Source organism: Amblyomma mixtum, chromosome 6, assembly GCF_055824585.1.
Source record: "Amblyomma mixtum isolate Tamu chromosome 6, ASM5582458v1, whole genome shotgun sequence".
Taxonomy (NCBI): Eukaryota; Metazoa; Arthropoda; class Arachnida; order Ixodida; family Ixodidae; genus Amblyomma; species Amblyomma mixtum.
In genome coordinates, this window is record NC_143017.1 from 127,250,739 (window position 1) to 127,278,540 (window position 27,802).

Sequence of the window (27,802 nt, forward strand, 5' to 3'; positions counted from 1 at the left end):
CAGCGCCTTCATCAGTCTCGTACTTCCATGTCATGGCGCCCGGCAACGCGATGAAAGAAAGCGAAACAGACGAGGAGTATCTTATTTCTATGGCACGGGGGTGCCAAAAATCTGATCCGTACTTTACGAAGTCTTGGATGCTTACTGCGAAAACACTTTTTCCAGAAAATTTTGGCATACAGGCGAGCATGACTGTCTTTTGCCGTTCAACTTGGTGTTCTTGATGTTCTATTGAAACAGCGAGTGCTCCTGTCGATACAAAGTTTCTGAGGTCGTGCGAACAGGCTTATAAAAGCATGGGCCCTTGATTTTATGAGCTGCACAAATCGTCCGTTCACTTGCGGTTCTTCACCATGTCAACGGAAAGAAAACACAAAATCTTCGCGGCACAAGTGTTGCGATTCGCGCGTCTCAGAATCGCGAAGTAGTCCGCCTTCTCGTTGATTGAGCGCCTATGTCTTGACGACTGCCTCCGATAGTCTCTTTCTTCGTGTTTTAAAAATTGTAATAATGGTTGGTAAGCAGTCTCCGAGCTGCCTTGGTTTATTGGTCGTGATGTGTTAAATATTGGCTATGTTAAGCATGGAATGCATGGCTTTTTGCAGAAGCTCGAGAATAAACGATGTTCTGTATCAAGTTTCTGTTGCGGCGCATCCTGATGATTTTATTTTGTGCTGCCGTTCTTCTTTTTGCAGTATGAAGCTTACTGCCTGGCTGCAGACAGCGGAAATATTAAAGAGGCATCAAGTTACTTGGAGGAAATGTGCGTTTTATTTCTAGAAACTAATTTCGTATCAGTAACTTATAACGTACCTCATAACAGTAACTCATAACAAGTTCTGTAGTGGCAGCACTTGTATATTTGCACTTGTATTATGTGTTGATTTGATATTACTCTAGTTATACTCTAGTTATCAGTGTTTAGTCTGTTCAAAATATACGTGGTCTCGCTGTACATATTAAGTTCACTGATGTATGCGTTCACATGATATTACTCTAGTTACCAATGCAAGTATATATGCTTCTTCCTTGCTCATCTACCAAAAGTACAATGCTGCATCAATTTAAGGTTATTCATTTGAACATCACAAATGTAGCAACTTGCCAAAATACTTCACATGAGTATGTGAGCTATGGCAGGTGCTTTTTCTCATTAAGTGACTTCACATTTAATTTTTCCTTCTTTAGGTTCCGAAAGTTTCCTTCAGAACACCGCCTTTGGGATGAAGTGTACAAAATCGCCAATGCTCTTCGAGCTGATACGCTTGATGCGGAAGCCACATTTCTGAGGGGTATCATGTTTAATTGAATCTCTGTGTACACGGCTCGAAGCTTTGTTCTTAGAATGGCCTAAAAAATATTTTTTTTTAAGAACCGATGTACCCAAGTGGTGGCTTGCTATAGCAACGTAAAGCAGTGACCAACTCGGCAGTTACATTAGTATGTATATGAGGTGAGGCCTGAGCGCCCCCATAAACCAAACCAGTTACATTAGGGGCCGCAAAACTCTTATTATCAAAGGATCAAGGTCCCATTTATTTTTCTCAAGTTTTTGTTATTAGACCGTCTGTGGCATGCTAAGCATTATTGGTAGTCAAAAGTTGCAGCATTAAATCGCATACCATACATGCAGTGCTCTCAATGTTTAGTTGATCATGTGTTGTCATGCTACAGCTTTTATAACTGTTATTGCAACAGTGTCCTGAGCTTGTGTAAAGAAGCCAGAATTTTGCAGCATTTGATAATGACTAATGCATCAAGGCCATACTGATTCAACATAGGCAATTATGATTAGCAAGATCTTGAAATAAATGTTGTGAAAAGCCAGCAGCAATGCTCCAAGCCCCCTTATAAGCGTATTGGTCATTGGATGGGACTAAAAACTTGTTTTCAACTTTCTTGCAGATATGTTTAATCACCTTCCAACAGCCTCACAGCATGACATCTTACTTTCTATAGCGGGTAAGTGTGGACTCTACGGTTCGCTCCACCACCCCTGCTTCTGTGGGCCCACCTGAGCTTTGGTCAAGAGCATCATAGCAGGCTTGGACTCCTAGTACTGTACTCGGTGTTGTATTAATGATCTCTCTCTCTCTCTTCCTCTAGTCTCACAAAGTGAGGAGGTTGTTGTAAGATGTACCTTGTAAAAAATTAAAGCTTCATATCATGAAAAATTTATTTAAGCTCCAGGGATGGGTTTCTCTTTTCACTAATTAATAGAAGAGTATGAAGAGTGGAACTTTGAGAATTCGTCAAGCGTTGGCATAAAGTTCTTGTAATCTTTGGGGAGAAAGAACGCTGAGTTTTCTAAAAATTGCTACACAGCTTTTATAAGTGCTTCCACCTGGCGAGAGTTGAGGGAAAATGACACATACTTCCTCACTGCAAATCTCTCGGCAATTGAGATTGTGCATTGTGCTGCAAAATGTTGCATTTTGGGAAAGGGGCAATGACCATAATGCTGTTCAAGATGCGTTATATCTGGGCATTGAAACTAGTTGGAAAGACAAGGATCTTGAAAGCAATAAAACATGCATTTGGCTTGTTCAGTTTTGTTTTCAAAGTACAGAGTTTCTAAAGTTCAAAAGCTGTGCCACGAGTTATAAGACGTTATAATGTGAGAGGCTGTAAAATTTTGATTAATGCAGCTCTTTTAACTTGTGCAGAAGTTTTAGCACTTAAAACGTTTTTAATTTAACCTCTTTAAAAATTCGCTGCTGTGTTTGAACTGTGCGTTATCTTCAGCTAGACAGAGTCTTAACTGTTGAGCTACTGTGGCGGCTTTTCGGTTTTCCAGGAATCAAATCTTAGTCATTGCACAGAACCAGCACATGATAGCTCTGTGCATTTGAATTTACTATTAAACTGAAGAAGGTGTTGGTTTGATAAAATGCTTGTATGCTTAGTGAGGCATGCTGTGAATGTGAACACACACATGGATAAACAATATGTATATAAACAATAGATATATGCCATAGAGCAGATATGCAAAAAGAAAGTGATGGAAGTTGCTCGAGGTGCCTTAGGTGTACTGCAAATGCAATCAAGTTTTAAATAGGACAGCTTATGTGCTTTTTGGGAAGGGCATCTGCTTCTTATTTTTCTGCTAATTGCTGTTGTGCTGGGAAATGCATTTTTAACCTTTACATTTTGCTTTTGTTGTCAAATATCTCAATGGGATAGGTACGTTTAGGTTTATGAGGTTTAACATCCCACAGCAACCCAGGCTATGAGGGATGCCGTAGAGGAGGGCTCCAGATAGTTTTGACCACCTGAGGTTCTTTAACGTGCACTGACATCGCACAGTACACGGGCCTCTAGAATTTTGCCTCCATTGAAATGCGGCCGGGATTGAATCCGCGTCTTTCAAGTCGGTAGCCAAGCACCATAATCACCGAGCTACTGTTGGTTGCTAGTTCAGTAGGAGTTGGCTGAGATAACTCTTGGATCCAAACAATGTGACCCTAGCTTGATGCAATGTGTGAAATATAGGGCAGCAGAATACACGATGAAAACTATTTGAAGTCGTGCCTGTGCCATGAGCTCATCTGTTTCATTGTGCATTGCAGAACATTGCATGGACACAGCTGAGCATTGCAGGCTTATGCTGCTCCTCTTGCGAAAGTTTCCGGAGAAGGTGGTGGAACATGGTGTGAGTATGCATATTGATATATGGTTACTGTGCTAGTTTAATGGGATATCTCTTTGAAAAGTTGTTTACTTGCTCTCTTTTGCCACAGTTGAAACCTCTGATTCCATTTGATTTTTAAATGCACCAGCAGGTGTCTTCAGTGCTTTTGTGCAGCTTTGGTATAAAGGTATTTCCGCTTCTCCTTTTTGAAAGCAGTGAATGAATGAATTAAAAAAGATGGAAAGAAAGAAAGGTTACAGAACTTAGGCTATGCTACATGCTTGAGGCCAGTGCTGCCTCGAGTAAAATATTTAAGGTTTTTTTAATTTTGCGCTTATTTGATATCAAGCATTCCACAGTATTGTTTACAAATATTCGTGCAATTATTGAGCACACTTTTGCTTTATTGAGCACATTTGCTGTAACATCACATTGATACAAACAGCAAATGGTTTATTTGTTACTTTACCATTAAAGGTGCACTGAAGAGGAATCTGAACTTGTCTTTTTGCCGCGGGAACTCGATCTACACGTTCCTAGCATTCTTAGAAACTGCGACTTATTGCCCTGTATGGCCGATTTCCCAAATTAAATCGAATTAACGGCCGGCTCCGGCCCTTTTTTTTTAATTCTGCCTCGTACGGTGGGCGGAGTCGACCAACGCGTGGAGTGCCTTTCACCCAGTCCCGTGGCGACTTGCCGCTCTGCCATCGGCGGAGTAATACATAGTAGTCCGTAGTAGCAAATAGTCCGCGCGTATTTTTATTTCTGCGGGCTTATTTTGCGGCTATATTATCTGCGAATGAAACTATTTAATCATGGAAACCTAAAAAACAAAATAAAGCGAAAGCAAAGCCTGCACGGAGCTGGCTGAAAGGAACTTCACGCGTTGGTCGACTCCGCCCATCGTACGAGGCAGAATTAAAAAAGAAAGGGCGGGAGCCGGACGTTAATTCGATTTAATTAGGGAAATCGGCCATACAGGGCAATAAGTTGCAGTTTCTAAGAATGCTAGGAACGTGTAGATTGAGTTCCCGCGGCAAAAAGACAAGTTCAGAATCCTCTTCAGTGCACCTTTAAGACCTGCAGTTAGTTGAGCTCACTTGTGCTGCAATTTCCTCGTCCAGGTGAAGCTGATTGACACATTGCAGATGGCCGAGAAGCACAGCCACTGCCAGACACCGTTGAACCAGTTTAGGAAGCTGCTTGGTAAGAATTTTGTTTGCACAGCAAAAAGCAAGTGGCAACACTACAGAAATACTGCGTGGTATCATTTGCTGAAAGTGCGTCTTTCGGAAACATGGTTGCTGGCTCTCAGAGGAGTGTTCTGATCGGGAAACCTCTTTCCAGTGTGCGATGTGGCCCCTCTTGTCCTCAAGTTGGGCGTGGAGCTTCCGGTCAAGCAGACCTACCGGCTCATTCACAAGTGCATTGAATTCTACACCATGTTCATCTATGCACCAAACAGGAACAAGCTTGATCTCTTCATGAAGTCAAGGTGAGGAGGAGGTGCCATAGGTGACAAAGGCTTGTGGATCTTGCAAGCATCCATCCATTCCACTGCCACGTCACTTGGTGGCCTGATGCCATGCTATCAGGATTGCCCTTTATACATTCATTTCATGTTTGCAGAGATGTTTGTCTAGCTGTGTACATGCAATGACCTTTTGCTTCTTGACTAATGCAAGCAGTGATGTTGCTTTTATGCATTCAGATAGTAGGTCACGAAGCTCGCACGTGTTGTGGCATGTCTCACTCCTGTTGTGAAGTTTCTTGCTATTCTCTGCATCCTGCTTAGCGGCATTCTTCCTTTACTTCTCCTAGCAGCACACCACAGGGCACATAGTGATCTCTGCTACCAAGACTGTCAGGTGGGGTCTTGGTACTAAAGTGCTGGCTACCAGCTGATGCAACGGTGCAGTTTGGTTAGTGCTGACATGGTCTCCAAACTTTTGTCTCCGGTATCTTGTGTCCTTTCATGGGCCTGCTTTTTCTTACAAGCAAAAGACAGGAAATACTACACTCGTGTAGGAAATCAGTACAGTCACAAGAACAGTACAGTAATGCTGCATGTAACTAGAGGTTGGACTCTTCGGACTCTCCTTTCTCTTCACCGCGATCGACAAGTGGTTCACCTTTCAAGTACAGCTCATGGGCGCTGGCTTCTTCAACCAGACTACTATTCCCTCCATTCAGACGGCCCCTCTTCCTATTCCCTCCCGTCCGGAGGCTTCTAACCTCTGTATGCTTCCTATTCCCTCCCCTTCGGAGGCTTCTAACCTCTGTATGCTTCCTCTTCCCTCCAGTATGTTGCCAGTCCTGCATGCTGGCTGCCGACATAACCTGCTGCCTCTCATCATAGTCCCCCCTTCAATACTCATGGAGTGGCGTACATGGATGCCTCTTACATGGCTCCTCGGAGCTCCAGTAGTCAAGTCCTCATTCATCCTCTTCCTTCTACTTTTGTCACTCACACTAGCGGCCTGTTCCTACACCCCCCTGACATTCTCTCGCTCGAGTTCCTCTCCATCATTCATGCCACTCAACATTTTCATCGCTTCCACCTTTCCTGACTGTACCATCTACACTGACTCCTAGGCAACCATTCATGCCATTCAATGAAAAACACTCTCAGCACATCTGGTCACGGAACTCAAGGCCTGCTCCGTCTTCCTCCGGTGGATCCCTGGGCACCCGAGGATTGATGACAATGAGCTGGCTAACCAGCTCGCCCGTGAAACTCTTACTTGGGCACCATAGATCCCCTGGCCGAGGCCCTCAGAGGGCAGGTGGAGGCGGTCCCTTCGTGCCACCATCGAAAAGTATTACAACGCTCTCCGCCTCAACCGTGTCTTTACCCTGACCCTCATCCTAGTCTTTCTGTGCGGGAGGCTCACATCCTTCGACAGATACAACTTAACACACTTGTCACACCTGCACAGCTTTATCTGTACAAATTCCATCACGATCCCTCATGTCCCAACTGCCCTGCCTCTTTTGCGTACCTCTCCCACTTTTTATTCTCCTGCCCGGTTGCTGTGCAAGTCGGGTTTCTTTCCAACCCCCTCCCTCAGTGTTGGGACCTGAGGACTGGCATGGAGCTGAAGGTGAAGTCGAACAGCACCTGCTTGTGCAGCAGGCCATTGACGTCTTAGGTGCCTAAGTGTTGTGCCTTAGTAAAGTCTCGTACTACTACTACTGCTAGGATGCAGAATGGTGCAGCACAGAATGTTTGAAAAAAACAAGCATGATCTGAAATGTCACCATCGAAACAATTGGTCAGCAACTGTGTTTCGATAATAGAGGCATATCACATCTTGTGTACCTTGGGTATTTGTTTTAAGCAGGATGTCCTGTAGTGGGCTTGTCCCAGCTGATGAGGATGATGGCATCAGATTAACGATACAGCGCCAGTGCAGCTCTAGGGTGACATACTTTCAATGCAAGCACACCGTCTCCAAAATTTCTGTATATGGATATAAAAATGCAGATATGAAACCATACTGTAGTAGTAGTGCATAGGTACTTTCTTGAAAGCAATTAACTTTTATGCGCTTGAGATCTCAGGCTCTGTTTCGAAGCTTTTTTCAGAGATCTTTCTGCAAGCATGCTAGTGTGCTTATTCAATTTACTTTCATTGCTATATCCTGTGGGTAGAGGTCTTGGACTTCGGTCTTCTTATCATACTTCTGTTAACCTCTAGATTTATCTTCTAAAGATTTATCTAAAGAAAGCACCTAATTAGGTGCTTTCTTTAGCATTAACCTATGCATGGCATATGACAAATGTTAGTTGCATGGAGGTGTTCGCAGCATCCTTGAAAGGCATGGTAAAAAGCATTACTTTCAACCTTTTCAGGCATTTCAGTTCCTCACCGTGCACTTACTCTTGTTGTGCTAGGGTGGCTTTTGTTATGTCAACGAAAATAAATTCACCACGACTGGTTAGCTGTTTTGTACAGCAGGAGAGGGCCCTTGTGAGTACCCTTTTAAAAAAAGGAATGGAAATCCTTGATGTCTGTATTACTAGGCACTGGGAGGCATTAGTATGTGTTGCTTCCGAGCTTGCTAGCCATGTCATGGCAAAGCCTCACATACGCAGAACATGTACCGACTGAAAAAGTCTCGAGGCACCTTCATGGGAGCTGTTCCATTTATACATTACAGTTGTTTGTGTTGCCTTGCCGTTTAATGCAGTCTCGAAGGTGGCGGAGGAGGCAGTAGCACTGATGGTGGGGGTGCTTCAGAGGCGGAACTGTGGCGACAGCTGTTCTCGTTCGTCGCGTGTGCTGGGCGGCGCCTACGCTGGGAGCTGTCGGAGCTGCTCCAGGAGCCGCAGTCGTTGCTCCAGGAGGCCCACTGGCAGCGCATTCGCGCCCTGCTGCTTGCTCGGCCAGCTCCCCCAGCGCCCACTGACCTCTCGGCAGGGGCAGCCGTTGACCCCGAGGAACTCCTGGCAGCACAGCACAAACAGGTCAGGCACAAGAGATTCCCTGCACAAGCGGGTTAACCAGAGCAGCTTCTGGCCATTTGCCCTGCTCCAGTGAAGGGATGAAAGGCTAAAATGAGGGAGAATGTGACATCCAAAAACAGGTTTGAAGATGATTGCATAATAGTATTATCAGCGATAAGCATGCAAGAGCCCGACAACTTCAATAAGTTGGGTTTATGATGCAGCCACCTTCACTGTGCCAGCCTGACCTTCATGAAGCACTTGTGTGCTGCTTCTTTAGGAGCACAAGCTCTTGGGTTCCTTCCTGCTTGTTCCAGACTGTGAGGACACCATGTCTTGAGAGGATCGGGCAGAGCATGAAAGATGGTGTGCTATATATTGGCACCATCTCTTGATCTATGTAACAAAAGCTCATCTGATAACTGGTCGAGCAGTTTTGTTTTCCTCCATTTTCTCTGGTTCACCGAAAACCAATTGTATCCTTAATGATTAAATTAGGGTGGCTTTCCCCAAGTTCCGTGTGGGTGTAAATGGGGAAGAAATTGGGAGATTTAATTTGCAATTCTCTCAGCACTAGCATCACTTTTTGCACAGATAAAATTCTGGTACACTTTTCGAATAGTAATCTACAAGCTTTGTGAAACCGCTTGCTTCCATTAGTGTTTTTCTTTAATGTCCCTTAAATGCAGCGTATGTTTTGCTTTCATCAGAACGTGCATACAAAAGTAGGGCGAAGCATGATTGCCTCTTGCAAATGTGGGAGTCATGTGTGCCTTTGGAATGCTGTGCCCCTGATTTGGGGAAGAGTAAAGCTAGAGTGGGTGTGTAAACTACAGTAGACTCTCGTTAAGACGAACTTGCTTAAGATGAACCCTTGGTTAAGATGAACAGTGGTGGTCATTTGTTTGGTTTCCCATAGAGTCAATGCAAAAAAAATCTGCTTAAGATGTACACTGCACACGTGCTAATTGGTTAAGATGAACTTTCACGACCAGCCGTGCCCAAGCCATGCAGCTTTACTCGACCATTTGAGCAGTATTTCAGTGGAAGGAAAGAAAAAAAAGCTAAAAAATTGAAAGCTTTTTTGCACCGCCGACGATCCATGTGACGCGGGGAGGCACAGAGACCTAACCACGTCTCCGTTGAAAGGGCGATTCTGTGAAAGCAGAACTGTCGCTGCTCCTCCCCTGTGAGGGCACTGAAGGATATCTTGGAAGGTTAAGTGATATGCCTACGCTTGTAGCAAGCAGACGATTTTCTCAACAGACACAAAAAAAAATAACAGACTGGGCAACACTCAACAGTGCCTGATGCACTGCACTAGTAGTGCAATAAATGCTTATGTTGCAATTATTTTTTTCCTAAAAGACTATTTCATGGCTTTGTTCACATATACGAAGTATTTGGACACACACTGCATGCTCGAACATCATTTTAAGAAGCACTCCTAATTAGATGAACTTCTGATAAGATGAACAGTCTTCATGGTCCCTTGGAGTTCATCTTAAAGGGAGTCTACTGTATATCTGTATGTGAAGCCTTCTGGCCAAATTACGAGAACGGAGGTCCTGAGCACATCTATGTTCTCATTTGTGTTTTCTTCTCTTCTTTGCAGCACAGAATCATAAGCAAACGAGGGCATCATTTTATTTGGTAACGTGCTCTTTTCTTTTCTCTCTCGCTCAGGTCTTCTACTGCACTATTGTGATATTCCTGCACGCTCTGTACAACTATGGGAAGCACATCAACCCCTCATGGTTCCCAGGTACTAATCATCTTTGCTTACTAGCTTACTTTCTCACGGGTGCATCCGTGGATAATATTGCCATTGCATTTCAAAGCACCTCATCAATGCTTATTGGTTGTGTGAGAGAACAAAATAAACAGATGAGATTACTTTTGGAGAAAAGAGAGTTGTGAATGCCGTTATTTTTCACTTGTCCAGCCAGAAATGTGAACAGTCAGGTTGCAGCACTTTTTGCAGCACTTTTTGTCTTGTCTGTAGCTGCTCATGTAAATCTGTGCGTTGTCTTTTATGCATCTACTGGGGAACCCTAAAATCTTTAGTGTATAGGTGCATAGCAGAACTGGGTGTTCTGTGAGTACAGGAATTAAACTAATGTGGCCGTGAAGTTATCTTTTCAAGCACTAGTTGAATATGGAATATCGTGTAAGGTGAATGGCATCACTATCACTGTTAGGGTATGCTCTAACCATAGATTACCACATTCACGTGCTTTTCACTGAGATTGTACATGAGTAGGCCCGAGCCTCGTGAATGTGTCAGATATGGCCATGTGAACGATGCGATCCAGGTGAAATTTACGGTAGAGACTCTCTTAGGGATCATGATACTGGTATCATTGCCACTTCTTCCTCCAGTGGAATGACAAAAAGTCTGTGTGTTTTTTCATGACCTCCATTACCTGTTTTTGTCTGCCCCTTCTTAGCACGGCGCTTCTCTGGGATAAGAGCACTAGCCCGGTTATGGCATGGATTTCAAGCATGTGAGGCTTGGAGGGAACGCGTTCAGCAAGATCTAAGGAGTCTCATTATTGTCAGCATCATCATCAGCCTAACTACATCCACTACAGCACAAAGGCCTCTGCCATATCCCTCCAAAGCTGCCGTAGTGGCTCAGTGGTTATGTTTGACTGCTGACACTTTATTGTAAAACTCTCAAGAAGTACAAAAAACAAAAAAGTGCGAGCGGATGCCTGCTCCAGAAAAATGCGGGTTTGGTCCTGGCTGTGGTGGGCACATTTCAATGGAGGCGAAGTGCTAGAGGCCCATGTGCTGTGCGATATTAGTGCACGTTAAAGAAGCCCAGGTGTTCGAAATTATCCGGAGTCCTCCACTACAGCGTCCCCCATAGCCTGAGTCGCTTTGGGACGTTAAACCCCATCAGATTAAAAATCAAATCATATCGCTTCATTGTGCCCTGTCTTATACCAGCTGCGGCAGCCGTTATTGTAATCACAGTAAATTGTACAGCGCAACTCGAACTCTGCTTGACCATAGTGAGTTGTCGAGGCTGTACTGGAAATCGAAGTGACTGGTTTGAATTGGCGGCCTGTTGTGTAGTAGGATACAACCTGCATTTTTTTCTTTTTCTGACAGCGAGTGACACTAAGCTACCGAGAGTGAAACGTTTCGTTGTTTCCTGTAATACTCTAATAAAAGACAGGGTAGCTCTATTGCTTTTTTTCGTCACTTGACGGGTGTATCGAGCTACAAGTCCTAACCTTGGTTTGTAATGCATGCCTTGCATTCACTGCAAGTAAACTTTTTGTTTTCTGATGTACATCTACCTGCCCATCTCCTCCTTAGGTGCCACGAATGATGTTCAGTGCATTCTTTTAGAAGGGCCGAGGTGGGCAAACCCAGCAGTTGAACCGTAAGTGGCCTTTCACGTTGTTAAAACTTGAACCGTAACTGAGTCTTTTTCAAGCGTGTCGCCAGCAGGTTGCATGTTTGGAGATTCAGCACGAAGAAGACACGGACCAATGCAAGAGCACACGCGCGGGTTCTGTCTCACAACTGTGCTCTTGCTTTCATCCTTGTCTTCACACTGAATTTCCAAACATGCATCCACATCAACTCGCTCAGTTCGGCATCCTCGTACACTAACTGGATGTCCAGCACTCATGAAAAGTTTGCTGAAATACTAAGGAAATAAACATTTTCGGAAAGTTAACCATGTACATGATTGTCTCTCCTTTGAACGGCACAGACTTCAGAGTGTGAATGCAGTGTGCGATGCAGTAAATGAGTGTGCGGTGCAGCTTGAACTTACACTAACAAAGAAAATTTCAAGAGTTTTTTTGTTATTGCTATTGTGTTGAAAACAATGTTGCAGAAATTTGAGAGAAAGTATGAATATGTCAAAGTAAAAGTGTACTAACGAAATCCTTTGTCATGTGAAAGGATGTTTGAACTCTCTCCGACAACAGTCTTTAAGAGCGGAAATGCTGTGTTGGCGGATGACAGGAAGTTTTGGAGGTTAGTAGCCATACTATGAAAACATTCAAATTTTTTTCGTTCTTCCTCATGTAAATAAGGAACATTTGCCATCCATATGTGTAAATAAATACCTGTTGAGCCTTGAATAGACAATGCATGCACAGTACTGCTGTAATTTAATAGGCGTGGATTACCTTCCTCCTGAATTTTTTTTGCGTTAAATTCTTCTTAACTTCCTAAACTTCAAGTATAGGGTGCTGTTTAGAGCTGGGAGCTCATGAAAATTCTGAAGGCAATAACGACAGCACCTTTTATGACTCTATAGACGGGCCTGTCCCGACTTCCCGAAACATCCTTGCAGTCTCATCTCGCAGAGAGTAACATGAGTAACTAGAGAAGGGGTCACTCCCAATACCTTTTTACAGTGCTTTAGTCGTGTTGTTGGGAGTGATACTGATGATTCAGAGAAAGGCTTGTGTGCTCACAAATCTCATTTCCTGTATAACACCATCTACATATGGATCATTTCCTGTTATTTGTTTTCTTTTCTTCTTCTCCTTTTAGGCCCAAGCACAAGAAGCGAAAAGTTGAGGCTGAGGCAAGTGCATCCTTCAAATTTATTTAAATTCGTGAAGAGAAGACAGTTTTGCTATTCTAGATTTTGTCCATTTTAAGCAGCTTGAAACTGAAACTGAAGGAGCAGTTTGCAGCTACGACATTCAAGCTTGACAAAATTTTCACCAACCTAAAAGTGGTATAGTGCATTTCAGCAAGTTATGAATTTTGACTGGCTATGAATTTCACTCGGAGTCACAAATGTAGCTGGTGCCTTCTATAAGGCCCGAAGCTTGGCTCACGCCTTGTTATGCTAGACCCTAGACGGTGTGGAATTTACTTAGCATGAGAGAACTCACTGCCTCAGCACACAGCTTTAGTGTGCCCTTACCAAATTCTATCATTGGGCTCCACTTGGCAAAGATGGTGTTCCGTTAAACTGTTAAAAAAAAAGCCACAGACACCATAGTGATTAATTTGCGCATGAAAATTTTGCAGCAAGCTGACATTTGCACTGAAATTAAAAACAACTTTAAATCTCCTGACTTGTATTAGGTATATGACGTGGTAGCCTTGTGTCAAAGCGTTTCCCAGTGATGGTTGAAGAGACCTGCATACCTCGGGATGCTGCTTGATTGCCCTGTCGCTTTTGCGATGTGCGTGCTGCTCTTGTTTTTATAGCTGAGGGGAAAACAGGCAGCGACATGAAAACAGACCGATCAGTGCCAGAACATCACTAAACCAATGGTGGCTCATGCGTATTATGTAAAAATGCATCATGAATTCTGGCCCTTAGTAAAGTCTATATGCTATGTTCAGTCCATCTGCTGTGGACGTCAGATTATAATGGACGAGTGACATATATTGGTCACGTTCGCAATGTGTGGTCCTCACGGTATTTGTGCTGTGGGGCTTTCTTCAAACATGCATTGTTTGAACTGTTCTGAAGTGCAGCGGCTCCATGTGTAGTAAAGGTAGTGAAGGTAGTGATCACCTACAGTTAACATAAAACACATGATGCTGGAAACTACTTCCGGCACCTTTAGCACCATCTTTCCCAGCCCAAATGGTTTATTGAACAATTTCCAGTTGGTTCCAGTTGGAACCAGCTGGGTTCCAGTTGGAGAACCCAGCTGGTTCCAACTGGAACCAACTGGAAATTGTTCCATAAACCATTTGGGCTGGGAAAGATTTTCGCCAGGGGCAGGTTTTGTTTTTTGGTGTATGAAATGGAGGGCTGTAAGTACACAGTGCACCACTCTAAGGTGTCAGACCACCAGTGTTCCATGTGCCATTCAAGAGGAACAATGTAAATCTGTCCCAGAAGTCGTCTCTGCGCCTTCTCTGAGGCCTCTTGTTGTTGCCCTGTCCAGGGAAAGGAGGCTGAGCCGCCTGCTCTGACAGTGAGCAAGTGTATCCCTGCAGAGTCAGCAGTGGTGTTGACACAGAGCTTCCTCACAGCCATTCGTTGCTGGTCTATCCTGCAGTATCTAAAGAAAGGTAAGCAGCCGGGTTCTTTTCCTCTTTCAGTTCTGTCTAATACACTGCAGCCTAGTGCATCATTTCAGAGTGGGCCTGTTTACTTCAGGTGTCGCCAGGTCACTCCACTTTTCGCCCTTTCTTGGTGGTGTGAGAAGCTGGGGTATCTGCTTTTGTTATTTAGTCCATCCTGACTTGAGAGAATTTTGATGGCTCAGCTGTTGAGTGTACTGGTTGAATTAGTTGCTGTATATATTTTTTAATGCCAGTTCTTTCATCAGATCTCTTTTTCGACTTGTGTTTTGTCATGTATCGCTGTGAACGTTGATTTGATTTATGGACTTGGGAGGAGGTTTGGTTTGGTTTGGTTTATGGGGTTTAACGTCCCAAAGCGACTGAGGCTATGAGAGACGCCGTAGTGAAGGGCTCCGGTAATTTCGACCACCTGGGGTTCTTTAACGTGCACTGACATCGCACAGTACACGGGCCTCGAATTTCTCCTCCAAAGAAATTCAACCGCCGCAGCCGGGATCGAACCCGCGTCTTTCGGGTCAGCAGCCGAGCACCATAGCCACTGAGCCACCGCGGCGGCACTTGGGAGGAGGGTTAGTGGAGTTAGGTTAGGCTGAGAAATATTCTGGGGCATGACCACAGTAACCATTATCCTTGCAACAAATATGTGAATTGTTGCAAATATAAAAATGTAATGCGGGTTAATTTTTTTTCGCTGCTCTTTGAAATAGCTCAGTCACCAGGCTCTTGGGCTGTGAGGAGAAGTCAGCTTTTCAGCAACCAAAGGGAGTAGAGGCAAAGCGAACAGCATGCAGGAGCTAAAGAAACGGTGGCTGCGAAAGCATAAAGGAGGCGGCATAGGCCTTTGAAAACAGGAAGGCAGTGAAAGAGCTATGAGGAGTAGGGGAGGGAAAAGGGGAAGAGCAGGCCGAGGACTGGGCAGTGCAAAACATGAAGCGGCAACAGCGCCAAAGGCCACCATCATAGCAGTGTTAACATGTGACAGAATTTTTCTGTGCTAGATTGTTTTGCTCATGTTTCTGAATTGTTGCCTCTTAAATGACACTTATGGCATGAAAGATGATGACACTGCGTTCACGCGTAGCCCTTAGCTGTGGTTGCCCTAGGTAGTTTATGGTCACTTTATAGGCATAATAGGATATGTATAAAGTATGTATCTTTTTCATTTTCCTGAGGGCTTCAACTCCCCTTTGCATTATATTTGTGTGGGTATGGTACTGTTACCTTTCTTTCTACTTTTAGTTGATGCAATCAGAGGTGACAGAAGGTTCACAGCGGTATCCTAGTAGTTTTAGCATCCATCTCATGTACAGGAGATGCAGGATGGCACCCTTTCGCCAAAGCTGCCCTAGTGCCAGTAAACATTCATCATCTCATAATCTCATTTGACAGAAGAGGAAGTGAACTGTGATCATAAAGATGATGATGGCAGCCTCAGCATGGCAGCTTATCAGAACAGATCTGTTTCTTGGAGCTCTTCAGTGATGTTTGTAATTATTTTTACTCTCTGAGAGTAAAACGGAGAGCTGCCTTGAACGGAGAGCTGCCTTTTGCAGAACTGGCCCGGTTGTCACAGCACATTCACCTGGAGGAGTGGCCCTGGTTCCAGTCCTTTCTTATAGAATCACTGATTTATCAGGTAGGTGTCATGTGCTACCCGACATGTTCTGTGATGGTGTCTGGCAGATGGTGCCAGATAAGAGGTCATCCGGCTTCTTTGTATTTCCAAACATCTTGTATTTATTTTTTATTGCATGTCTCACTGTCTTGATGGAAAACATGCTCATGCTGTCAGGTGGTGCAGGCGCTGATATGGTGTCTTGTGCTTCTTCTTTAACTATCACATTAATTGGCAAAGGAGCTGGAATGTTTAGTGACAATACGTGAATATGGATTAAAAGTAAGCTGTACATCTTATGATTCAGTGGCTGGTAATTTTTTGGGTGATTGTCTACGTTGTGTGTAGGCACTGCTTTTTGTGTAAATATGTCGGTTTGGTTACTGCTAACTCGTAACAAGAAATCACTGGGGGAGATAAGTGGTGCTTCTTAATACATTATCTTAGTGTCGTCACTTTGTCATGCTTTATTACTTCTATTTCTTTTGTTTTTTTCTTTAACCAGGACCAGCCAAAGGAAGCTGTTGCAAAGCTGTACAAAATAGCTGAAGCTACAACCGATCCAGCGACAAAGGTAAAGTATGCACTTGGGGATAGCTTTAAAAAAAATTTTTTATACCTTGAAGCTTGCTGGCTTCTTTGCATGCTCTATGCATACTTTGTTATTGCTTCTTTGATTTAGCTAATGTTCTCAAATAGCTTTGAAACTCAGCATGCACACTTGGCAGACTGGTTTTTCAGTGTGAGGCTGTCTCTTATGAAGTATAGGTATTTCTTGCTAAAAAAGGCCTGTGGCACTTGTCTGTCATTTATTAGAGCCGATGAATATCAAATGCACAAATCAGTGCAAAGAATAAGAACATTTTCATTGCTTTGGTGCCTTTTCATTGCACTTGGTATGAAGCAGAGTTTGTCCACTCTGCATGCCGCGTGGTGTTTATCATCCATGTAGCGAGTGTGAGGGTGCAAAGGAGCATCTGCAGGGGTAATCTCAGAGCAAGTGCTCATCAGCAAGCGCTGGCGAACACAATGTCACCTCACAACAGCGCTCTCGCTTCCGGCCTGTTCGCGCCTGCCTGATTACTTTTGACAAAGATTTGTACCTCATCAGAGGGATTCTGGCATATAGTACATAGCGGATTTACATTAATTTTAAATTCATTTGATTTTGCAGCTCTTGCCATTAATTATTTTCTTTTCGCCATGGACAGTAAATTGAAGTAGGTAAAACGAAAACATCTCGCTTTAAACAAATTTTGCATTTTTTATTTTATATACCAATGTCACACAGAAAAGCAAACAGCATAAGAGTGTTTGTTAAAACTCATCTATGTTTAGAATTTTTTGGGTGATGAACCCATTTTAACTGGTTTGATCTGGTGAAATCCTGTCAGAACTGGATCGAACCGGAACAGAATGTCACTTTGGAGCAGAATCAGGAACTGAACCCGAAAGGCATGAACTGAAAACTGCACCCCAAAAAATTCCAGTTCGGCACCCTGGTTCGTGCCTTTATGTTGCACTGAAGGCTCGCCCATATTTGGTTAGGAAGGCCCTTCTTTTTAAGAATAAGCGGGAAAACCAGAAGAAAGTTGACAGAGACCCAAGTGAAAGCAGGCTAGGCCCCGTACCCTTGATACGATACACCACTGTTCGGCAGTGGGGTGTAGTTGTGAGGAATATGCAGTTTTATGCAGTTTGTCACATTTTACTCGGCAACATCGGTGGGAAACCATCCCCAACAGACAGTACCGGCTTGATTGGCTAAAATGATCACACCAAATGAATAAGATTGTATTTTCTTTGTTTCATACTCAAGTCAGCTAGTTTTGGATCATACAAAAAATTTGCATGCTCCCAAGGAATTTATATCATCGACATTGTACTGTATCATTGTAGAACTTAGGAGTATTACTGGCACACTTTAAATGTGCAGTATATCGCAGATATGGCTGATAATTGTAGTCTTCTTATTTTTTTCGTTTATCCTAGAACAAGGTGAACCTTCAACTGGCCAGCTGTTTCCATTCCTTTGGAGAGTCTTCAGTAAGTGGCACAAGGCATGATCTGGAATGAGTGCCTTAACAGCAGGCTTAAGCGTGTTATATGCTTTTTTTTTCTAATGTGTAAACTGAAGGCATGCTTTATGGTTGTTAGTGTAGTCTCTTTGAAAAAATATGCATATTTATTCGCATATGTGCTTGATTTTTAAGGCTGGGGCTGCTCATATAATTCTTTCCATGCATTATTGAGTATACAGGGTCTGTTCTGAAAGTAGTAAGACTGGTTTTTTCCTGGGCGAACGGGCGGACGAGAGACGGTCTGCATGTGCAGGATCGTTGAAGGGGGATATTGGGAATGCTGGGGAAAATCGGCAGTCGGCTCTCGGCCGTTGAAGAGAGCAGGTCGCTTGTACTGTGAACCCCTGTCAAAACGTCTGGTCACGCAGAATCATAGAGCGTTTACTGGATCAGCGATACGCGATCAAATTTTGTGTGAATCTTGGTAAAATGGGCAAAGAGACTGACAACATGATTAAGGAGGCCTAAGGTTACGCTACCATGGGTAGATCAGGTGTTTTTTGAGTGGAACAAGCGGTTCCGAGACGGTCAGGAAAGAGTGGAAGACGTCGACCGCTCCGGACGCTCTTCGACCAGCAAGACCAACGAAAATTGTAGCGAGTGACACATTTACTCCACAGTGATCGTAGGATGAGTATCAGAATGATTGCTGATGACATGAGCGTTCCTCAAACCCAAGTTTTTGAGACCGTGACAGAAAAAGCCTTGATGAAAGTGTTCGCGAAGTTGGTGGCGGGAGTATTGTCAGAGGAGCAAAAGGCCAACCGGAAATCGGTCTGCCAGTATCTTCATCATCATGCGAATGAGGACCTCGATTTTTTGCCCAGCACAAGGCGGCAACGCTACCTCAGGCCCCCTACAGCCCAGACTTGGCCCCGCCAGACTTTTTTCTATTCCTGAGAATAAAATCGACACTCAAGGGGAAACATCACAGATCGGTAGAGGCGGTTCAACAGGCTGTGACGAGGGAGCTAAACAGCATTCTGGTCAAGGCGTTCCTGGAGGCGTAGGAAAACTGGAAAACTCATTGACAGCAGCGTGTAGGTGCGGAAGGGGGCTACTTTGAAAAATTCTAATCATTTGTACCATTCTCTTGAATGAATTTTATAAAAAAAGAAAGAGTCCTACTACTTTCAGAAGAGACACTGTATTTATCATTCGTGCATAACTCTAAACTTAATAAGGAAGTGCATTTTGGGCAAGAAACAAGCAGGGTGCAATGACTAAAATGCATTGAAAAAGCTTTCTGGTTCTTGTTGCCAGTAGCAGGCCTGGGGACTGCAACATGAACTTTGTTTGTGGTCCTTCGTAGCTCAACTGTCCGAGCATTGATTTCCTGCTTTGCAGGCCACTGGTTTGGCACCACTCTGTGAATGTGACCAACCGAAGAGGCAGACAGGTTTTAGCTATCACTAGAAAGTTCACTTTTGGTCTGTAAAATTTTCTAGAATTTCCTCATCAAAACTAGAAGAATACCTTATTACGGAATCTTGCACTTGATACACCCTATACAAAACTAGGCGAATACCTTGTTACGGGATCTTGCACACCCTATACAAAACTAGGAGAATACCTCGTTATGGAATCTTGCACTTCATACGCACTATATACAAAACTAGGAGAATACCTTGTTACGGAATCTTGCACTTGATACACCCTATACAAAACTAGGCGAATACCTTGTTACGGGATCTTGCACACCCTATACAAAACTAGGAGAATACCTCGTTACGGAATCTTGCACTTCATACGCACTATATACAAAACTAGGAGAATACCTTGTTACGGAATCTTGCACTTGATACACCCCATACAAAACTAGGTGAATACCTTGTTACGGGATCTTGCACACCCTATACAAAACTAGGAGAATACCTCGTTACGGAATCTTGCACTTCATAAGCACTATATACAAAACTAAGAGAATACCTTGTTACGGAATCTTGCACTTGATACACCCCATACAAAACTAGGCGAATACCTTGTTACGGGATCTTGCACACCCTATACAAAACTAGGAGAATACCTCGTTACGGAATCTTGCACTTCATACGCACTATATACAAAACTAGGAGAATACCTTGTTACGGAATCTTGCACTTGATACACCCTATACAAAACTAGGCGAATACCTTGTTACGGGATCTTGCACACCCTATACAAAACTAGGAGAATACCTCGTTACGGAATCTTGCACTTCATACGCACTATATACAAAACTAGGAGAATACCTTGTTACGGAATCTTGCACTTGATACACCCATACAAAACTAGGCGAATACCTTGTTACGGGATCTTGCACACCCTATACAAAACTAGGAGAATACCTCGTTACGGAATCTTGCACTTCATACACACTATATACAAAACTAGGAGAATACCTTGTTACGGAATCTTGCACTTGATACACCCTATACAAAACTAGGAGAATACCTTGTTACAGAATCTTGCACTTTGTACACCCTATACAAAACTAGGAGAATACCTCGTTATGGAATCTTGCACTTGATACGCCCCATACCAGGTGCTTCTAACAGCTGGCACACATCGTCGTTAGGGTATTTTCAGTGCCAAAAAGGGCAAAACATTTGCAAAGCCCTACTGTGTGGCACGCAAGTTGGGTATCACAGTTAAGCTTTACTGTGATGAAGCAGTCGTTAATACAATTGCTGTGATGAAGAAAATATGGTTTTTCTTGAAGCATAACATTGCTGTAAAATACCAGGCAAGTGCCCACGTAACATTTGAAGATAATCACCAAATACTACTGGGGGATGGGAGCTTGTTAGGCCCAGGCATTAAAATCCAGGACATAAGGTGGAGTGGCCCCGTGCTTGGTACAACAACCGATCATTAAAGATGGCAGCTACGTAGAGGGTCTGGGGTGCTCGGTATTGCGTAAGCATAGAAAATGCCAGAGGAAGAACGAAAATTAGAACAGTTTGTTAGAAGACTAGAAAAACCGGATGATTAAAGCACGGCTAATCTCCGTCAGTGCATCTGTGAAACGACTCTTCCCCTCCCCTCACTTTCCTTCCACAATAAGCGTCGCAGAGATAATGAACCATGGGGGCTTGATGCGTCTTTGCCGTATCTTTGAACTTCTCTCAGACATGGGACATAATCACATGGGTGCTTGCTCGATTTTTAGGAAAATTAAAAACCTGAAGAAAGAAAGGAATGGGTGCTCTCTATTTTAGGGTGGGTAGTTTTATCTGAATATAATGAAACAGTGAAACTCACTGTAACAAAGCAATCTCAGCCAGTTCAAATTTGTTATAACAAGGCGTTGCTGTAAAATATTGTGTGAAAGCCTTGTCATGAAGCATTCCTCGTGGTCTGCGACATTAGCTTGAAACTTACAGCCCTCCGCTATTTTCGCTGTTCCACAGGCAGCCTGCTCTAAGCTTCTGGATGTGGTGTGTTCATTACCTGAAACATCTGTGGCTGCATCTGCTACTCCATACCACACGCCAGAGACACTTCACCGGAAACCTGGTCAGTACCTTTTGTTGCTTTTCTTCAGTTGTGTTAGACACATTTGAGCACACATAGAGTAGGCCCTGTTGTGATTGTACTTCTGGCCACGTGGGCCCGATCAAGCAGCAACCGTGAACAGTCGACAAGGTCGACAACCTTGCGACGGCGACGGTGCGGTGGTGCTTGTGATGCCCCCCCCCCCTTTCTAGCCTAAGTGAATTAGTGCAGCGGACTACCTTGAGCGGAGGTGACCACGGCAGCAGCGGCGGGGGCCGAAGATGCGAAGGGGGCTTAAGGGCGCAAATTTGACAGCAGCAACCACAGCGGAAGCGGAGGCGACGTGGCAGCGCCAGTCAACCCGAGTGTACACCCTCGGGTTGTCGAAGGATGAAGGGGCGCTACGCACAGTCACGCTGGCTGTTAATTGAAGACATCTGTGTCCTCAACAAAGGTCTCGTGTTCTGGACATCCGGCGGGGAAGCACGTTCGTTCACCTGCTGGTAGACTGCGGGAGATTCATTTCCAGTTTTGTTGGATTAGTCAGCATCTACCCCTTCCCATCGACCGAGCTGCGAGAGAGAGGAACAGCCCGCACCTCCCCTGCCGTGGGTGGTAACACCAGCGTCCACTTCGGTCCATCCGATTGGACAGTGCTCTTCGAACTTTATTCCCCAGTCAGGGATCTGGAGAATCCGAACCCTATTTAACTCGGCTGTGAGTGTGGCCGAGAGAAGCCTGCTAGCTCCAGTCGACTCCGGTTGACGGAGAAGTTCCCTTCCACTGAGAGTCATTCTCAGTTGCTCTTTGTAAATAATGTAAATAAGTGTATAAAGTTTTCGTTGCCTCCTCTTAACCCAGTCTCCCATCCTCCTCGTCCCATCTCCGGTCCGGCCATGCTACCCGGGTCGCAACAGCCCCTTAATATATTGAACTTGAAGGGGATTGCAAAGAAGTTCGATATAATGATTATTCGATATATACAACATGGCAGTAGATAAGCTTATGTCAGACCTAGAAGCATGAATACAGTGGACCTTCGTGCAGTGCACTAAACAATTTTTTTGCAGTACTTCCTGGTGGATTTCAGTAATGAAACTCTGGGAGAGCACAGAAAATGAGGCATGCAAACATATTCAACAATTAAACAAAATAACATTTTTTGGCCATCTTTTGTCCTGAAGGAGAGGTCAGTGCCTGTGAACTGACTGTCCCGAGTCCAGCCTTTTACCAATTGCATTTGTTCTCGTTGAGTGATGTTATTGTTTCAACTTTATTTCAGAGCGGAAACTTGTATTTGCCTGCTATGACAGGGCAGAGGTGCTGTGCTTCTGCATGAAGACTCTGATCACGTGTTTTAAGGTAAATATGCAGTGTGAGGTTTGTCATCCTTGTTTTATTTCGAATTCGGTTTCAATGTCGATGAACGAAGAGGAGCTTGTTGATTTCCTTAAGTGTTCATAAAAAAAGTTTCCAAGCCAAGCACACCAAGTAACTGTGTGCACCTAAAAATGCATTGCACCTTAGTGTGAGTGTCCGTTCGCTGCTTGTCTTTATCTTTTGCTTTTAGTGAAGCATAAAATTCCAAGAGACTTGTTGTAGCGTTCTCCATTAACTGTCTTTCGGTTTGTTTTCTCTCTGAAAGTTAGCTCACCCCATATTTTCAGTAGACTTGCTTTGCATCTTGAGTCGTATGTCTCTCAAGTACTTTGCTCCTTTGTATTCGGATATATTTTCGCCATCTACCATGTGAGGCAAACCAGCCAGAAATCTCATGGTTGTGTTTTCGTAATAACGTAACCAAACCATTGTGAGGTTCATCAACTGTCATGGGGCATGATGCATAGCAATTATTGTCCATTGTGTTTAGTGGACTCTCTCAAGGTAGCGCAAATTTAAATCTCAGTAGTAATTACTCATAGCCATAGGAAATTGACCTAACTTTTATCCTGAACTGCACACTTGAAGAAAAATCCATCCTTGTTCGGGCTTAGTACTGGTCAACTTCTGATGTCCTAAGAAAGCTGTGTACCTTTCTTGTGTAGCCATTTGACTGTGTGGTCAGGTGGATGCCTTTAAGTAGTAGTTCCCTTGGTTAAAACTTATGCACTGGTGCTGAATAAGGGTCCACAGTCCTGCTTAGGCCCTTGAAGGCATTCCTGACAATTTTTGAAGTTTTTGCTCCTTAATGAAGATTGTGGTTTTAATGGAATGACAGGCAAAATGAAGCTGCATCTCCTCATTTAATTCAGTTTGAAATTGAGTTATGTGTCTCCAGGGGCCAAGGAGCTGTTTAAATGTCTATTGTTGTATGAGCGGGCCAGCAAAATGAAATGCCTCATTATTTCTTTGATTATTTTTCTGTGTATATATGTAAAATAAGCCCGTTCACTCCCACAAGTGATTGCATAACCAATCCCTTTGTCATACTTTATTACCGCAAAGCTTTGCATGTTTGTGTGTTTATTCTCAAAACCACTGGCATGCGATTTAATCACTTTTTTGTGACGTGAGATGAGCCGAGGTTTATCTAGAATGTTTGTAGCTGAGTGAAACTGGCTGTACGTTATTCTAGATTATTGTAGCTACTTTACACACCTTATCTCGAAACTTCGTCAGCATTAAACTGAGCGTGGCTGAGTGCGGCAGGGATAGTTTTCTTCAACGACCGCCGAGCACTTGTGTACCATTGCCACTATTGAGCTGTTCAGTTCTTTGTGAGCGCAAATCAGCCCAATAAAGAGTGTCTTCCATGCCATGTTAGTCCGCTTGTCTATTGTCCCTGTCACTGGCACCACCATGCGACAGTATTTTTGCTTCTGCTTCCCTGTGTTCCTTAGTAACTTTAGCTGGTGCTGACATGCTGAAGGGTATGCAACACATTCATTGCTGAGAACCACTGGACTAATGTGCTTGAGTTGTTTTGCAGGGTTCGCAGTACAGTTCAGGTTGTCAAAGCAGGTTTGCAACCTCTGCTGTCCCTTTGCAGGACAAAGTGCTGATGCAGTTCAGCCGAGATGACCTTGCCCTGGGTCACTTGATCGTGATGACTCAGTACGACTGGCCTGAGGAAGAGCCCCTCTTCCGCAAGCTGCTTGACATCATCAAGAAGCAGGGCAGCTTCTGCTATGGACTCTTCTTCAATTACCTCATCAGTATCCTTTTCTTTTTGCGAGCCGAAGCCACGCTTAATTTAGCAGCTTGCTTTGTGATTTAGACGCTGCAGTAATATTTGTAGGGCTTCGGGTTTTCATTTGAGACAAATTACCATAGAGTCCTGCCATTTTTAGTTTGTTATTAAAACAGCATACAAAACTAGTGTCTGTACGTTAAGGCAGATGTACTTATTTTAGATGCAGTCATGGTGCCTAATCAGTGACGTGAACACTGTAATGGGCACCAATGAAAGCATAAGGGAGTTGTAAATGCTGGTGCAAGGACCCTTTCCAACAGCACCCATGAGTGTGCATCAGTGCACATGTCCACGGGCACACTGTCTGAGAGGGCCTTGTTTTTGCCTGGGACAAAAGTAAGACTAGGTAATTTGTGTGGCTGTCTTGGTGGGCAGTTTCCTTAGCAGAGTGCTTACAGATGCCGACATGCTGGAGGAATTCATGTACATCACCACAAGCAATGGCGGTGGAGTCACACTGGATCTGCTGCCCACCTCCACCACTCAGGTTGGCAGGTGAGGCCGTTTGCTACTTACTGTTTGAAAATTGTATTACTTTGATTGGGGTCCTGTTTTCTTAAGTTAGCCAATGCCTCGTTTTCTTTGAACATGAGTGCCTACGTTTGAAGCTCCATGCACCGAAGGGGACTGAAATGCTGCTGAAAGCAACTGTGACCTTAATTTTCAGTTTGGTTTATCTCATCATACCAATTGTCAATCTAGATCTTAGCAAAAATGTAAGAGGTCATTGTGCTGGCGCAAAGCGACATGTGGCAATGAGACACGCTGTTTCAGAAACTTCATGCAGACTTTGGTCCTTGTTTTTCTGTACAGATTTATAAAAGATCATTGGAAAATAACATTTTTTTTAGTTGTCTATTATCTGCTGGCTTTTGCTTTTTCATGTCTTGCATTTTTTTGGTAGTTCTTTCTGTTAACAAAGAAAGGAAAAACTGCGCAAAAATGACGACGACAAAAGGTAAAGGAGCGAAACACAACACCATGGATGCAGTGTGTTTCATTTATTTGCCTTTCGGCCTCGTCATTTTTGCAGTGTTTCCTTTCTTTGATTATGAACCAACTAGCCCACAAGAATGTTCTTATTAGTTTGAACAGTGATTGAGAGATACGCTTCATATGGGAATAGGAAAAATTTGCTTTCAAACCATTCTAAAAGCAAAACAAAAGCGCCCTTGTTACTTGCAGATTACATACTTTTCGCTAACGATTAGTGCAGCAGCTAGGTGGCTTGTGACATTGCACGAATTGCTCTCCAAAACAATGTGAGCGCAAATATTGTACAGTTATCTTTTCATTTCAGTACACTGATGACCCAAAGAAGGTTTATTGGAGGGGATGTGTGCTAAAAGTTCAAATGAATGATGTGCGATGAATACTGCTTGCAACATTATTACAGCATCGGTTGTTATTCCAGTATGTAATTGGTAGTGGCTTTCATGAACAATTAATTTTCTGTCTTTGGTGCTGGCAGTCAGTGACGGGTAGCGCTGCTGCTTTTCATTAGCCTTAAGTAAAAAAAAAAATGCATTCATTTGACAGAAAGGGTGAGGACTTTGTAACGTAAATGGTGGCTCAGGTGGCTGGTAAAGAAGCTCATCTTTCGCTGTGCAGTCATGGAAGAAAATTGTGCATGGTAGATGGACACACAACCTGGTGACCTCTGCTGAACCTTGGTGCAGGCAGCGGGCAGTGACGCGAGGCGTGAACAAGGGGGCCAAGGAGGACCTCAGGCTGGCCATGGAGAAGCAGGTGGCACGATGTGACGACGACCTCGAGCAGCTGCTTGTCACCTTTTTCAAGCAGGAGAGGGAGCTGCTTGAGCAGCAACTCTGAGTGCACTGTGCTCTCAGCCTGGCGCATTTCAATTGTGTGGCCAAGCCAACTGTCTTACAGTGTTCTTTGGGGGTGGTTTATTGGAAGATTGTAATCACAGTGCTACTATGTGCGACGTATGAAAGGCAAGAGAGACAACAACACTTCAACCTGTCACCTTTCTCAGCTTTTATTCTCTTGTGCACTTGTAGTGCTATGTTTACAACTCTTTTTCCAGTGGGCCAGACCACCCTCAAAGGCTACAGATGGTGGTGTTGATGTGAGCGTGGATTGGCCAGGTGCCAATATGCATTCTGATTTCAAAGAAGGAAAAATAAAGAAAACTAACAACAGAAGCGAATGGTGCGCAGTCACAGAGTTGCTGATGTGAAAGTGTTCCAAATCTCAGCATCAATTTCAGGCTGCAGTTTGCTTCTGAACATGCCTTGTTGGTGGCTGTTGTCAGTTGTATCTTTATGAGGCACCTTAATATGCATTTGTGCTTTTACATGCCATCTGACAAAGAGAAAACTGATGCTAGAAAGGCTTTTTCACCAAGCAGTAGTACTGCAGCTGCCTGCAAGGCTGCACTGTTGCTCCCTCCCTGATGAGTGTGCAAGAGTACAAAGGGAAGCAGAGGAGTTGAAACCACATGTTTGCCCCTGTACAGTCGTAATAGGGCAAGCGTTTTTGCACTGAGTGCCCTTTATGCAGCTCATTGGCACTGGATGTGTGTGAGGGAGAAATGCCAGGTCATCACCATATTGTAGGATCTGCACAGGGTCATACTATTATGTTTACAGGCAGAGTTAGAAAGATGTGGAGAGAGGAGTTGTAGTCTCATTCCCCACTAGGATTGTCTAGTTTGTCATTAGTGCACTACTGTATTGCTTGTACTGGTGCGTTCATGTAATTATCCTGCAGGTATTTGGGGCATGCCTGAGCATGGTGCAGTGATAAAAAAGGCAATACCATTTCGGGAATAAGGAAAGAACACTCTCACTTTCCAGTTTATGCTGGCCTGTCCCAGTGAATGTTCCTTGCATGCTTTGCCACTCCCCACTGTTTCCGTATGGAAGCGCAGTAGTTTCGCTGCTGCGCCCTGTGCTTCTCTTGATTGTGGTGAAAACAGGCTGTGAAAGTCTAGATGCCAAGGTGCACAGGCTTTTGAAGAGCAGAATTAAGATAGTTTAATTTGTCAAGAATTTCTGCCAATGGGTTAAGGTTCTTTATGCTAGTATACTTTTTTTTTTTTTTAAGCAGAAGGCTCAAGTGAGCAGCATTTCATTGTGTGACATCTGGTCTTTTTTTTGTGTGTGTGTCATGTGCATAGAAAAGTAAAGCAAAAAATGACACATACAGTCATCATCTTGCTGGCTAGCTCATTTTGTACTCCACTATAAATTCTAAAACAAGCAGCAGCCACTTACTGTAGCTTGCTGCTGCATGACTGTTTCATATTTATTTGTATGTATCCTCAGTGCAAATTAAAAACTCACTATTCATTA

At 43.8% G+C, this 27,802-nt stretch overlaps 1 protein-coding gene across 4 annotated transcripts; it reads left to right on the forward strand.

Moving 5' to 3' along the window:
• Window position 1: 1 nt before the first annotated feature.
• Window positions 2-27,802, forward strand: IntS10 (integrator complex subunit 10). 4 transcript variants are annotated; one of them, XM_089549083.1, is made up of 21 exons: window positions 11-182; window positions 696-763; window positions 1,189-1,292; window positions 1,906-1,962; window positions 3,570-3,652; window positions 4,759-4,840; window positions 4,982-5,129; window positions 7,828-8,104; window positions 9,770-9,848; window positions 11,414-11,480; window positions 12,011-12,085; window positions 12,611-12,644; window positions 13,975-14,101; window positions 15,670-15,752; window positions 16,237-16,305; window positions 17,724-17,777; window positions 21,205-21,310; window positions 22,572-22,651; window positions 24,279-24,444; window positions 24,881-24,977; window positions 26,162-27,802. In XM_089549083.1, the coding sequence occupies exons 1-21, from the start codon at window positions 33-35 to the stop codon at window positions 26,313-26,315; spliced, it is 2,160 nt and encodes a 719-aa protein (XP_089405209.1). In that variant the 5' UTR covers window positions 11-32; the 3' UTR covers window positions 26,316-27,802. The 4 variants fall into 4 exon arrangements, with proteins under 4 accessions (XP_089405208.1, XP_089405205.1, XP_089405209.1 ...); XM_089549079.1 differs by lacking the exon at window positions 12,011-12,085 and having other exon boundaries at window positions 6-182; XM_089549080.1 differs by lacking the exon at window positions 1,189-1,292 and having other exon boundaries at window positions 40-182.